Source organism: Phoxinus phoxinus (genome assembly GCF_949152265.1).
Source record: "Phoxinus phoxinus genome assembly, chromosome: 14".
NCBI lineage: Eukaryota > Metazoa > Chordata > Actinopteri > Cypriniformes > Leuciscidae > Phoxinus > Phoxinus phoxinus.
In genome coordinates this window covers 23,209,451-23,223,559 of record NC_136889.1, presented here as the reverse complement: position 1 = coordinate 23,223,559, position 14,109 = coordinate 23,209,451, and the positions used below count along the sequence as shown (strand labels likewise).

Below are 14,109 nucleotides of genomic sequence, written 5' to 3'. Positions count from 1 at the left end.
TAAGAGGGACAATGTACAGTCAGCTAGTGCTTATCGCAGAATAGCGCCCCTTCAGGGTATAACAAGTACTGTCCACTCTGCTTTACATTTAAGTTTATTTAGCGATAATGGCTGTACTATAATGACAGACTTTATCCAGTACATATCTGTTTGTCTGAATATGAGATGATTGGGAATCACTGACATGTGGGCAGTCATAACTTAATATTTCAGAGCGAGAGGTATTTCAGCTCTGTCAAGAATTAGCTTTTTTGGACTAAGGACTGAGATCTGTAAAGTGCAGTATGCTTTCATTGTAAAATTATTTTATTGCAACATTTGATTTTGATTTAACCCCACTTAAAGATGTATTTTAGCCATAATTGTGAGATTGAACGTTTGAATGTGAGCTTGAGTTTTGCTGTCTTGCTGTATAAGGTTATGATGGAGATTTTTTTTTGAAGCAGTAAAAAAAAAAAAAAAAAAAAAAAGATTTAGAAGGTGGACTTCTGCCAACATCCTAAAGACAGCAGATGAGCCGTTACTTTTCTATGAATGGCATGGATCCATAAAATGTTCTCATAAAATGGTTAAATGATCATAAGTCTGGCAATGAGCACTTTAATTAAAAAAAATGGCTTTTTCACAATTAAATAATATGCAAGAAAGCACACAATGTAAGATCGCTTATTTCTCAAAGTAACATATTATTTAAATGCAATTGTTATTCCAATTTAAATATATTAAACATATTCAAAATCGTGTCAAATTCCTCTTCTGTGTGTCAGACCCGTGCTTTTGAATTATTAAGTAGGAAGCCTCAGGTAAGCGTCATTCCGCACGCATAGCTCCACCCTCCAAAGCAATGATTGGCTGCCTCTTTTAAATATTCACCGCAGGGGCTTGTAATTGGATAGATTCTTACACAGCTGATTTCATAAAGCAAATTCTTGGGAAGTTGTGTAAAATCACTAAGACACATACTCAAGGTCCACAGGGAATCTCTTAATCTATGAGGAGGGAAGTAGTTTATGAGCGGCGCTGGACTTTCATTCATGTAAGTACCGGTGCTTTCATATCTGCCGCAGCGTCTTTGAAGTTAGAAGCGGCTCCTTTGATCTGATCTTTCACTGCGCATCTAATTAAATGTTCTCAGCCGATCAGATGAGATGTGATAACTGTATGGATAAAGGTTCGGGAGATCGCAAGAGAATGGTCAGTTTCTGGTCGATTTGCTTTTTCATTTTGCCTTATTTACTACTATTTTCACTTGTTCTGCACATCAGACTTTTTTAACAAAGATGAAACAACATCAAAATAATGTTTGTTTATATCACCACTATTTTTGCTTTGCTTTGCATGTGTACTTTGATAATAATAATTCTTAGTTTATTTTCAGATGTTTTTTTTTTTTTTTTTTTTTTTTTTTACAAAACCACATCATGAAACTTTATTCAATTCAGCAGTTAAGGGCATCTCCATCTCAATCATTTAGACCCAGATTTTTTTTCTTTCTTTTTATCATCAGGGATGAGAAGCTGTCTATTTTCTCTAAGTTTACTTTAAAGCAGTGTCTTGTCGTAAGATGAAAGATGCTTGAGGGGCTGACTGTGCTGGTGTTTGTCGCAGTCCGATCAGAGTCCAGAAATGCATGAATACACACTCAAGATGAGAGTAAAATAGGCTAGAATGTACGAGGTGAAGGTCACAGGCAAAAAATGCAAAGAAAGAGAGTTTATGGTTCCACATTGATAGGTCACAGGCAAAAAAAAAAGAGAAAAAAAATGCAAAGAGAGTTTATGGTTCCACATTTTGAATTTATATTATCATTTTAATAATACAGATACATTACAAACTTGGATTCAATAGTTGTATGAAACATATTGGGGGAGATTTTCATAAAGATCACAATGCATACCATCTAACGTCTCAGTTGTAACCGCTGTAACTGTATTGTGCGATAGCTGCAGTGAGATGGAGCTGATCGCATCATTTCTATAGTCAAACTGCCTCTTCGAGATGCAGAGCTGGTGCAAGGGCAGATTCACCTCTTCTTGTGTTTCCTCTGCCTGTCTTTCTCTGGATTTATGACCCCGTAGATATGAAGACTTTTTTTTTTAGTTTGGAACACATCCAGCTCTCACCTCATCCGAGAAGCTTTTACATCATCATATTACGATGAGAGATGACAGTACATAAGGTACTCTCAGAGCACTGGTGTTCCACTGCCCTTATCCAGCCATTCGCAATGTTAAACACTAAATAAATTACAATAAAATGACATGTTTATTCTGCCTTTACTGTTTCTGCCCTGACTGTTTTGCACTGAGTTATTAATATGAAAGGGGTAAATAATGCTATAATATAGGACAGGAAAGAAGAACAAAGTGACAACCTCTGCTGAGTCCTTTAATCAGTCTGACTATGTACATTCTGTCATCAACACTCAAATTATCACTGTGCTCAAACCTTTGGTCCAGTAATATGACTAATATACAATACTTATTTGGGTGCTTTGATTACACTTTCATCTCAAACAGAGGAGCGTATATTAAGACAATCTTAATCGAAATTAATTACATGGCTTTGATGTTAGAGTTCAATGGGTTGATTAGAGGAGTTGGGGCATGCATGTTTTTTGAAATCGTTACTGCAAACACACACTCATCTCTCCTCTTTGTGTATCTCACCAGCTTGAGCATGTCATCTCTCTTTTCTTGCCATATACTGCACAAATGCCGATGTCTGAATCCAGATTTTGACTTCATATCTGAGAAGTACATACAAATATAGGGCCAAATGTAGTGTTTCCATATTGATTTTTCTCAGGTGTTTTACCAGTATTTCGAAATATTATTAGTGTTGTGTTTTAGGGTAAAAGGAAAAATCTGTAAATTGCAGCACATTACCGGTACCTTTATGTTGTTCTATTGATATTTTTCTTACAGCGTATAATTAACATTATTGTCATTGTTTACTCGCCTTTATTTCAACCTGTATGACTGACTTGCAATACGTGCGTGGAGCACCGAAGGAGATCTTTGGTAGAGTGTTCGATCTGTTCTCTTATTGGATGAAGACCCGGAGTGTCAAGCTCCAAAAAAGACTAAAAGCCCCATTTTCCATTTTTCAAATCTTCTGAAACCGGAAGTGTTTTAGTGCTTCTGTGTGATAGCTTTGTGTGAAGTTGCTATTCACTGAAAATCTCACCTTGAAAATGTTGCTTGTTCACCACTTTCATCGTTTCGATAAAACCAGCTTGGATATTCTGTAAAAAAACTACTTCTGTGTTCCACTGGGGCAAAAAAAAAAAAAAAAAAGGAATATTATTACAAGTTATTACAGAATTTTCACTTTTGGACAGACTTGTCCTAAGCAGGGGTGCCGTGCACATACTGTAACTTTTTTGGTCTGGTTCTCAAGGGAGCACCTGGAGATGCTGTTTGGTACTCACACTTTACGCGGCACACTTATCGTACGACACTGTCGTCGTTTTCTTTTCTCTCGAACATGAGATGATGAGGATGTTTTTTTTATTATTATTAATATTAAAGGGATAGTTCACCCCAAATTTTAATTACTCCATGATGATTTACTCACCCTCAAGCCATCCTATGGTGTATATGACATTCTTCTTTCAGACAAATACAGTCGGAGTTATATAAAAAAAAAAAGTCCTGGCTCTTCCCAGCTTTATAATGGCAGTGAATGGCCGTTTATGTTTCGAAGTCCATCAAAGTGCTAGCCTGGCTCCGCCCTCCTACGTACTTCAGCTCAATTTTCCTTCAGTACTAGGTCTGGGATTGTGGTATATTCTTGGGTTTTCTATGATCAATTTTTTGCAGGTCCAATCAGCGAACAGAGGGAGTGGCTGAGAACGATGACGTTGAGTTTGTGCGCTTTTTGAGTCGTCATACGTCACGACCAAACATTAGCGATTGGTTATGGCAGATCCAGAGTGACTCTGGGCAGATCCAATAGTTTTAAACTTCAACAGAGTACCCGCCTTCAAGGAAGTTAACGCTTGTCAATGGAGAGAGGCCAGACTCTGTGTACAAATGAAATGTACGAGAGTCCAACCAGGCTTTCAAAGTACATCCATACATGCTAAAAGTGCTCCACGCGGCCCTGGGGGGTTAATAAAGGCCTTATGAAGCGAAGCGATGTGTTCATGTAAGAAAAATATCCATATTTAAAACTTTATTGACTAAAATAACTAGCCTCCGGCAGACGGCCGTACGCATCGATTAACGGCGAAAGAGTAACCTTTGACATGGCGCAATGACGAACGCAGAAGCGCAGAGGATAGAGCAAAACAAAACGCCAGTCACGAATTAGAAGTCTAAAACGAGAATGTTTAAAGAGAAATGTGGGAGGAGCTTGAGTTTGTTGCCCAGCCCTGTTTGTTTGAACCGCGAGAGGCGTCAAAGCTTACGCTACTCCTACATCCTACGTCATAAGTCATACATCGTCAAATGTTACTCTTTTGGCGTAAGTCGACTTGCATAGGCCGTCTGCTGAAGGCTAGTTATTTTAGTCTATAAAGTTTTAAATATGGATATTTTTCTTACACGGACGCATCGCTTTTATTAACCCCCCAGGGTCGCGTGGACCACTTTTATCATAAATGGATGCACTTTTATGGACTTAAAAGCAGAAATGGCCATTCACTGCCATTATAAAGATTGGAAGAGCCAGGACATTTTTAAATATAACTCTGATTGTATTCGTCTGAAAGAATAATGTCATATACAGTTAGGATGGCTTGAGGGTGAGTAAATCATGGGGTAATTTGAATTTTTGGGTGAACTATCCCTTTAATGACACAGACAACAGCAGGCATATTAGGCTACTGTCACTTTAAGATCAAATGCACGGATCGAATATACTGACACACATCCGGTTTCTTTCTCAACTGTTCACTTATGTTCACTTATGACATAAACAAGCAAATACTTTCCGAGACAGGTATTTTGACATAATTTTACCTTTTTCTGCTGCTCATCATTTATTTTTACCAGGCATGCGCACCAGTTATGTGCACCCCTGGCTGTAAGACCTTGATGTCGATGGCTTTGTTTGCATTCACTTATGTTCACACCTGGAATTTGCTATGTATTCAATGGTGAACAATTGAGCAGTTTTGGGAACAACATAAATGTTCAAGCCAGTTTTACATTGTCTTAAAAGATTAAAATACATAAATATATAATAATTTCTATTTTGTATTTTTACATTAACTACAGTATGTAATTAATGTTCTATTTATTAAAACCAAGTAAAACATCTCATTGAGTTAGTGTTTTTAAGCACTTTTTTTTTACTTAAGGCAGTACAATATAAACAATATATTTTTATTTGTGAGCTGATGTTCAGTTGTTCTTTTTAATAATCAACTTATTTTTGTATCATCAAAGCTCGGGAAACACTGGTCACAGACACGGAGATTAACCCCTTAATTTCTCTCTAAAAAAAAACTAGTCCTGATGTTTTCAGGCCATTTCACATTTGATTTTTACGTGGCATAAAGCGCAAATGGTGAGTTGTTTACTTACTTTTTAATTAGTCTTCCCAATGGCATGATTTTATTTATTCAGACTGAAAACAAGAGGCTGTTTTCAGCCAATCATAACCTCTCACTTGACTTTCCCCCATTCATTCTCAACTACCCCCCTCCAAACCCCCTCCAAAAAGTTAATGGGCTCATGGGAGGCAAGAGAGCCTCTGACTCCCACTATAACTTTATCTGCTGGCATTGCTGTTGGACAGTGTTACTTTAGAAAAACAAATTATTTTACAACTTTTAATGTCACATTTTGTATTGTTTGCGTTGTTTTCTTTTTTTTATATTTATAATTGTCTCATCCCATTTTTTGAGGAGGCACTGCCTCCCTTGCTTCTTTGAAAGGAAACGCCTCTGAACATAGATGGACAGAAAGATCACGTCCTTCTCTGTCACATATGGATTTTGCCGTCCTAAATGTCTGTCTCATGTGCAGTGAAATTGCTTCTACTCTCAGATCTTAATTTGGTCCATTCTGACCTGTCACATGTCTGCAGTTTCTGTATTTATGTCTCTGTCCGGTGAGTGTAATGCCGGGAAGGTAATTGCCTCTTAACACTGTAGAAAGCAATTCAGTCTCCCAAAACTCAATGAAAGTGGAATATCTCGACTGTGTGGCTCAGTTCAGGATGTTTTACAGTTCCTCTCTCTTGAGTGAGTCATAACCTCAATGAAAGAGTTTTTCACAGATCAACAGGTAAGTATGATGGTGATCTTGTCATAGTTTCATTCTAGAGAGTGATTTGTTCTTTATAAAACTTGATGATTTTCACAGATGACAATGTCGGTGTGGATATTACTACTCACTGTGGGTGTGTCGGGACTGTCCTGGGGTCAGCGGACTGAACCCATGTTTGCCTCAGTAACTCAGAGTGTTTTCCCCCCGGATTATGAGAATAACCCCACGCAGCTCAACTACGGCGTGGCTGTCACTGACGTGGATGGCGACGGAGATCTGGAGATGTTTGTCTCAGGGTGAGTGTTCCGGTTCCTGTCGTAATTGGATTCCCGATCACATGGGAACGTGAAGCGTTTATGACATTACGTTTCTTTAGAGAAAATACTTAATCGGTGTCTAGAAGTTATATGGTCCTTTTGTGCCGAGTGAACTTACATTTTTGGAATATTGACACAGAACAGATACTGGCCAAGAACATTACCTCAGTTTGGGGCTTGAAAGTAATATTTTCTAGGAGAAAAACAGAAATGTCAAAGCAATTCATTGGGATTATTTGTAAACCATTTGTGAAATGGTTTGGATCTCAGCGGATTTGTGTTGATGAAAATAGAAGTAATTGGAGAGTTCAATGTTTTGTTTGAATTGTGCTCAAGACTAAAACGAAGTGCAACTGACAGAATTTTATCTCTAGGGAAACTAGAATTTGTTTTTCCTTCTAATAAATGACAGCCAAGGTTGAATTGTGGGATTGCAGGTCAGTGAAATGCACCAACAAGGATGTGCCTTGTTGGAAACAGGAGACTAAATAAATGGAATATGGTTTTATAGTAATCCTTCAAGGCATGTTTTTCTTTGAGTTGAGTTTTCAGAGAATATATCTCGAATTAAGTTTACTTTTCCTATGCCAATGTCATTTGTCCTTGTTTTAAACATAAATCTAACAACAATCAGGCTTGAAGCAAAGAAGAAATAAAGCCAATGGGATATGTAACATGTTTTTTTTTAGTAAATCTTACTATATGCAATATTCCATTTTAATTTTAAATATTTACATAATACACTATTTATATAGGATTGAATATGTAAACACACACATATAAGACATAACTGATTGAGAATTGTTGGGTTCTTTGTTAGTCGGTTTGAAATATTTAACTTGTATGTATGCTCTACTTTTTTTCCCTTTAGCTACAATGGCCCGAATCTGGTGTTAAAGTACGACAAGTTTAAGAAGAGGCTTTTAAACATTGCAGTTGACAACCGCAGTTCTCCATATTATGCTCTCAGAGATCGACACGGCAATGCCATCGGAGTGACAGCATGTGACATAGATGGTGATGGCAGGGAGGAGATTTACGTCCTCAACACTAATAATGCCTTCTCAGGTATGAAACGGTTTCATGAACGACACACTGGAGATAATGGTAAAGTAAATGGATGTTAGCTTCATGTAATTGTTCTTGTCATTTCATGCAGGTAGAGCAACGTACACTGACAAGCTCTTTAAGTTTCGCAACGGGCGGTTTGAGGATCTCCTCAACGATGACATAAATGAACACAGAGATGTTGCCAATCGCGTGGCTGGCCGGTCAGTCGCATGTGTGGACAGAAAGGTAACACCTATACTAAAGTTTGCGTTAAATTAAAGCTTTTGCCACTTCACCCTGAGTGAAAATATTTTCCTCAAGTAAAACCAGCCAGGTGGAAAAAGGAATAATTTGAACGTTTTCCAACAAAATCTCGTAGTAGATCATCTAAGATCAAGATTTCCATCGTTTTCAGGGATTTTTAAATTGATTTCTAATGGAAGAGTAATGGGACATTTGATAGTGTCATTGTAATCTGGTTTATGTGGGACATCAAGTGGTGGCAAAAAAAACACATTGTGGTCTGCACAGACCATGTGTATCTGTGTTACATATGAACCAGAATCTGCAGTCAAAAAATAGTATTATTTTTTTAATGAGGGATGTCAAGGAACCTTCCCATCTTTTCAATTTGGCTATGATTTCAAGTGACAGATGAATTAATAATACAAAGGTGGATTTCTCCTCTCTTTTAAAAGTTGATAAGCGGATTTATTTTTCTTTTCTATTAATTTCTATTGCTTGTCTATTAATACATGGTCAGACATTTTTGTTTGAGAACTATTGCTGCAGTGAATTTAAACATTTCTGCTTATGCTCAGCTCTAAAACATGTCATATACTAGAAATTGCTCGTCCTGAGTGCAGTATATATAAAATGCTTTTTAGAAATGCTCATCCAGTAATCACGAATGACTGAAAATCATGGAAATTCCATGTATGGGAAGAAAATGTGAATTGCAGCCAGAGGTACTGTATGTATTGATCATCAACACAAATGCAGAAGAGCATGTTGAATCTGAGGGAAAGTGAGTTCTTGAGTGTCTGTTTACATCTCATTACTGATCGTTTCACCCTCACAGACTCAAAATCTTCTACGGCCATCATTTACTGTCCGCCATCAGCGCTGAGTCCTGCCCCCCTCAGCCAACCGATGCTCATTTCCAGCGATCTGCGATATTTGTCTCTGACATTAAATCATGTGCTGTGATAATTAGAAAACTCAAGGCCTCATTTGTTTCTTTTTGTAAGGAGACGTATTAGGTGGGAAGTGCAGCCTTAATTTGTCTCTCTGCACGCATGTTATCAGAGCTCCCACCGTCTGACCGCGCTTCACTGGTACCTAATCCCAGACGGCATGATGAATGGACAAACATGTCAATGATTTGTATTTAGTCCAAAACACAATAAGCTGAACAGCATATTTTCGCAATTACTTCTGGACGCCATGCTGTTGTGTGGAGCAGTCAGCAGTGAACGATGCTCAGTAATCCTGGGGAAGAGCTGCGAGGGATTGAAATGGATTTTTTTCATCCGCAGTCATTTGACTGGGCTGATAATAGTGAGACGATGCTGCTTAAAAGTATTTCGCCAATGATTTTATGATTTACATGATTTAGGATCAGGCTTATAATAGGTTTGGAAAGAAAAAATAAAAACAAAATGTGTTTGCTCTTCATGGAACTGATTTGGTCGGGGACAAAATCGCCCTGTCATTGGATGCTATTCAGTCGATCCCCATAGTGACTTTGCAAAGTTGAAATTAACTGCTGATGCAGATGGTTGAGTTTGCCTAATTTATTCCCAACTACATTCATACAAGGTCACAGAGGTGTCAAATGTACTCTAAAAAATTATTCAGGAGACCTGTTACCACAACTTAACTTAAATAAATGCATGGTTGCAAGTAAAAAATAAATAAAAATCTAATTTATTGTTTTAAGTTGCAAATATTTTTTTGTTGAGTTCTGTTGACATGTTGATAATTGCATTAACTTAATATCATCTGTAATTTAAACTCAAATTTCTCCATACATTAATTGGCTATTTAAAAACATTTAGTTATAGTAACTTAATTAAATTATCTGATAACTTTGGAAATTAGGCAGTGGATTTCTATTTGCAGCATGCCTTGCATAGGACTGGATTAGGAGAATAAATTTTGAAATGAACTGTTCCATTATTTGTTTTTAGTGACAGGAAAGACCTGTTAGTGTTTAATACTGTTATGTCTGACATTTAAAAAAAGTTTCTGTAATCTTGAGGTTTTTGTGGTTACCATTAAAGAGAGAAGGTAACACTACATTGACTCTATAAGTAATGACTGCGCTAATATGTGACAAGTAATATCTTTCTTGATCATTAAATATACGCGTTAAATAAGTTATGAAAGCTGTTGATTGGAACTGGAATAGATGAGATTAATTGGTTCCACGGTTACAAGTATTAGGAGCGACTTAATTTTTTGAGTAATCAACTAAAATGTGTGTTTATGCTACAAATGATTAAGTTCCTCTAACTCATTATTTGAGTGTGACAGGCATTAAGATGCAGAAATGCTGTTTATTTTATTTTTTTGAAAACATTTTTTAAAATGTTTTTGAAAGAAGTCTCCTATACAACAAGGCTGCCTTTATTTAATTAAGAGTACAGTAAAATACAATAAAATTAATATTGTGAAATATCAGTACAATTAAATATTTGTTTTATTTCAATACAATTTAAAAATGTAACTTATTCATGTGATGGCAAAACTGAATTTTCAGCATCATTACTCCAGTCTTCAGTGTCACATGATCCTTCAGAAATCATTCTAATATGCAAATTTGGTCCTACCAGACTATATAGCTGTAACATAACTGCTCCGAGACTCAAGGGTTGAGGATCCAAACACAGTTTAATGGGTTAATCCACAGACATACACAAAGGCCAGGCAAAGGCCGAAACACAGATGAGCAGTCCAAACAAAGACAATGTCCAGGGCTAAAGCAAAACAAAGTATATCCAGGGAAAAGAAATAACAAAGATCCGGGGAACAAGGCTTAGAAATGCAGTACTTACAGACTAACAAGACCTAGTAAAAAGCGACTGAATTAACCTTATAGGCAGAAACTAACAAGCAACAGCTGAATACAATCAGGCTAATGGGTTATCTATAGGCTACGTTTACACGTGGATGGCTATTTTCATAAACGGTATTTCACCCCTCTCCGTTTTCAAAAATAACATCGTGCACACCTGTCAGTTTTTAGAAAAGTGTTCGTTTACACAAACCCATGTATATGCCGTCTAGAGCATGCCAAACCTGTAGGTGGCAGTGTCACGAGAAGCTCAAGCCCACGTTAGCCAATCAGAATCCCGAAAAAAGTCACATACTGTGACGTCGGCTGCCTAAAACTCAGTTTTTCTCAGTTCACATGCAAACGTGCAAACGAAGTTTTCCAAAATCTCCACTCTGGCCGGAGTTTTTAGAAAGAATCGTTTTCACAGGCGAATTTTCCGTTTGCGTGTAAACGGAGGGAACAAACGAAGGGAAATGTCTCCGTTTTTCAAAATAACCATGTACGTGTAAACATGACCCTAGTCTTTGCTCAGTGATAATAGTCTGAGGTGGAGTACCCTCTGATGGTAATAAAGGGGCACTCTCACTGGTGATCGTGACAATACCCTACTTTTCCAAATGACAGTTAAGCAGTGTCTCAAAGCATACTGTTTACCCCTCTGAATACATCATTGAAGTACATTGAAGTTTGACTTTTTCTATAAATGCAAATAACAGCATATGTCACTACAGTTGTAGAATAACCCCTGTGTTTATTCCCTTCGGCTTCAGAGACATTAATATTCAAATGCAATGTGTAGTTTTTCTCTGCTTGAAACTGAAGCAGTCATTTGTCACTTCAAAGTGGACTGGAAGACACATGGGCCTGTTTCTGTGGAGATGGATTGTTCCTCTCATTCGCCTATCTGCATTGGTTAGTGATTACCTGCATTATCTGCTTATTGAGGTTGTCTCCCTCAATAGCACATAAAAAAGGCAAACATTTACAGTTGAGACTGCAACAAAACAGTTTCAAATTGGTTTAATATGGCTCAGATGTGTTAAAACAGAGGTGCCCCATAAATACACACATGCATAAATGCAGGTATATATTTATGCACAAACTAGGCTATTAAATATTGACTAAAACTCAATATTGGTAAACACAATGTGGTGTGGTAACTTTTCCTAAATAATAATTTTCAGTTCATGGAGTGGAAAATCAATAGTACAAAAATGAGTTGGAACTCAAATATTAATTAAAAATATTAATATTAATTTCAAATTCTCTGCTGGCCCTTGTTACTGGCATAGTTTCTCAATTTTTAATTGATAAACAGAGCAAGAACACCAAACCAAAGCAAAAACAAGGAAATCATGACATTACAACCTAAAACTGCTTATACATACTGGGCAGCATGCGTTTTAACTCCATTATGCTTTAATCTGTATTTTCTGACCTGAAGTGGCGGTTATGTAAAAACCAGAGAGCGTTTGACATTTTCATTGTTGTGCCTCATTAGGATTCTGGTCACGAGCTGCTGATATTCATACACTTATGTATATATTTCTTTATTTCACCATTTCCATGCTGTTGGATCGTAGGTGTCTTTATTGAAACTGTGTGCGTAAGTTCATTTGCTTGGCTACTTCACTGACTTCATGTCCACAGGGAATCTTTCTGATAATGGGGTGTGAAATTAATATCCAAGGGGAGGCAGTTGAAATATGTGTGTGGTGTGTGAGTATGTGTGCGTGTGTATGCTATATGAATGAGTGCTCCAACTTGTTTCTTATATGTTCTGTGAAGATCATTGTCTTGTAAACTCTTTTGCTTATCAACCTTGTCCCAGACCCAGACAGACGGACTTTCGTGATATAAATGTATTTACATTTACGGACTACATTTACATTTAGACTTACATTGCATTTCAAGGTACACATTTTACATTCTTATCAGTTCTTGCTTTACCTTGGAATCGAACCCATGGCCTAACACTCTACTGTTTGAGCCACACACACACACGCACACACGCACGCACGCACGCACGCACGCACGCACGCACGCACGCACACACACACACACACACACACACACACAATATTAATCAATACATGAACATACGTCATTTCAGTATTTACAGTAAAAAATGTTATACAGTATATCATCATTGAATTAATTATATTTAATTTATATTTATTTAATTAAAAGTCACTTTCACCACAGTGCAGAAGGAATCACTATTGAATACAACATTTTAAAAGTGGTGGAAATGGTACTGTTGTCGAAATGTTTATGACATTCAGAGAAAAAAAAATTATACTGTGATGCTTGTATATTCACTGTTGGACATGGCATTAATAAATTATATATTGAGTGTGAAAAGGGTTGGTTAAAGTTAATATCGAGTTTATTAAAGGGTTAGTTCACCTGAAAATGAAAAACGCGTAAGACTTTAGTTCATCCTCGAAACACAAATGAAGAAATTTTAATTAAATCTGAGAGATTTCTGTCCCTTCATTGACATTCTACGCAACTACCACTTTTTGGCTTCAAAAAGTTCATAAAGAGATTGTAAAACTAATCCGTATGAATCGAGTGGTTGACAATTAATGAAATAATTTTTTTCATTTTTGGGTGAACTAATCCATTAACTATTTCCCCGCCATCGTTTATTTTAAAAAGATGCCAGCCACCGACATTTTCACAAAAATGTCATGGCCCCCAGAATATTTTGTTGTAAGAATATCTGAACATGCAATATGGCAATAGAAAGAACAGACACACTTTTAAACAGCAAAAAAAAAAGTTATTCTAGCTTTATGCATTCTTTTTTATCAACACTTGAATGTGAAGTTTCATAAAAAATTAAAAAATTAAAACGAAAAACAAGAATTCAGCTTGATTTTTCGTTTTTCGTTCTGAGGTAGAAAAATTAATAAACAGCTTAAATATTCGATTTCTACACATGGGTGGGAATGAAACGCACCTTTCCTCTGATTTGTCAGCCGAAGATCAAAGAGTTCCGCCATCAGTTCTTCCTCAGTTCAGCTCACTAGAATAAGAGTCCTCCGCTGCTGCAGTTTCCTAATGCATTTATTGCCACTACATTTAATCTTTTTCTCATCAAACAACCAGACTAACAAATGGCTCGACACAACCCGTACCGAGGAAGAGCTTAGACAAGGCTTTCTTCTGTATAAATATACTGTAAATTCACCTACGCTTTGCATCAGCTGGGTATGGCAGGGTAAATGTCCCTGGGTATGGCAGGGTAAATTCGTTTTTTTGTAAAAAAAAAAAAAAAAAAGGAACTGTTTTAAATAAAAAAAACACTGAACGAATGATACACGTATTCAACGTGTCACAGTAGTTTCCTCTTTATGGGTTTGACATTTCATTCAGTAACATTAGGCAGTTTTGATTTATAAGCTGTTTAATGTTGATGATCACGTTATTTTATGCATATGATTCCACATTA

The 14,109-nt window shown here is 36.8% G+C and overlaps 1 protein-coding gene across 1 annotated transcript in view; it reads left to right on the top strand.

Annotated features, from left to right (window-relative positions):
* The first annotated feature begins 928 nt into the window (after window positions 1-928).
* Window positions 929-14,109, top strand: part of crtac1b (cartilage acidic protein 1b) — a 34,835-nt gene continuing 21,654 nt past the window's right edge. Inside the window, exons 1-4 of the mRNA XM_079635705.1 lie at window positions 929-1,036; window positions 6,318-6,517; window positions 7,410-7,606; window positions 7,698-7,834. Of these exons, the coding sequence (XP_079491831.1) occupies window positions 992-1,036; window positions 6,318-6,517; window positions 7,410-7,606; window positions 7,698-7,834 (579 nt within the window). The 5' untranslated portion in view covers window positions 929-991. The remainder of the gene's footprint in view (window positions 1,037-6,317; window positions 6,518-7,409; window positions 7,607-7,697; window positions 7,835-14,109) is intronic.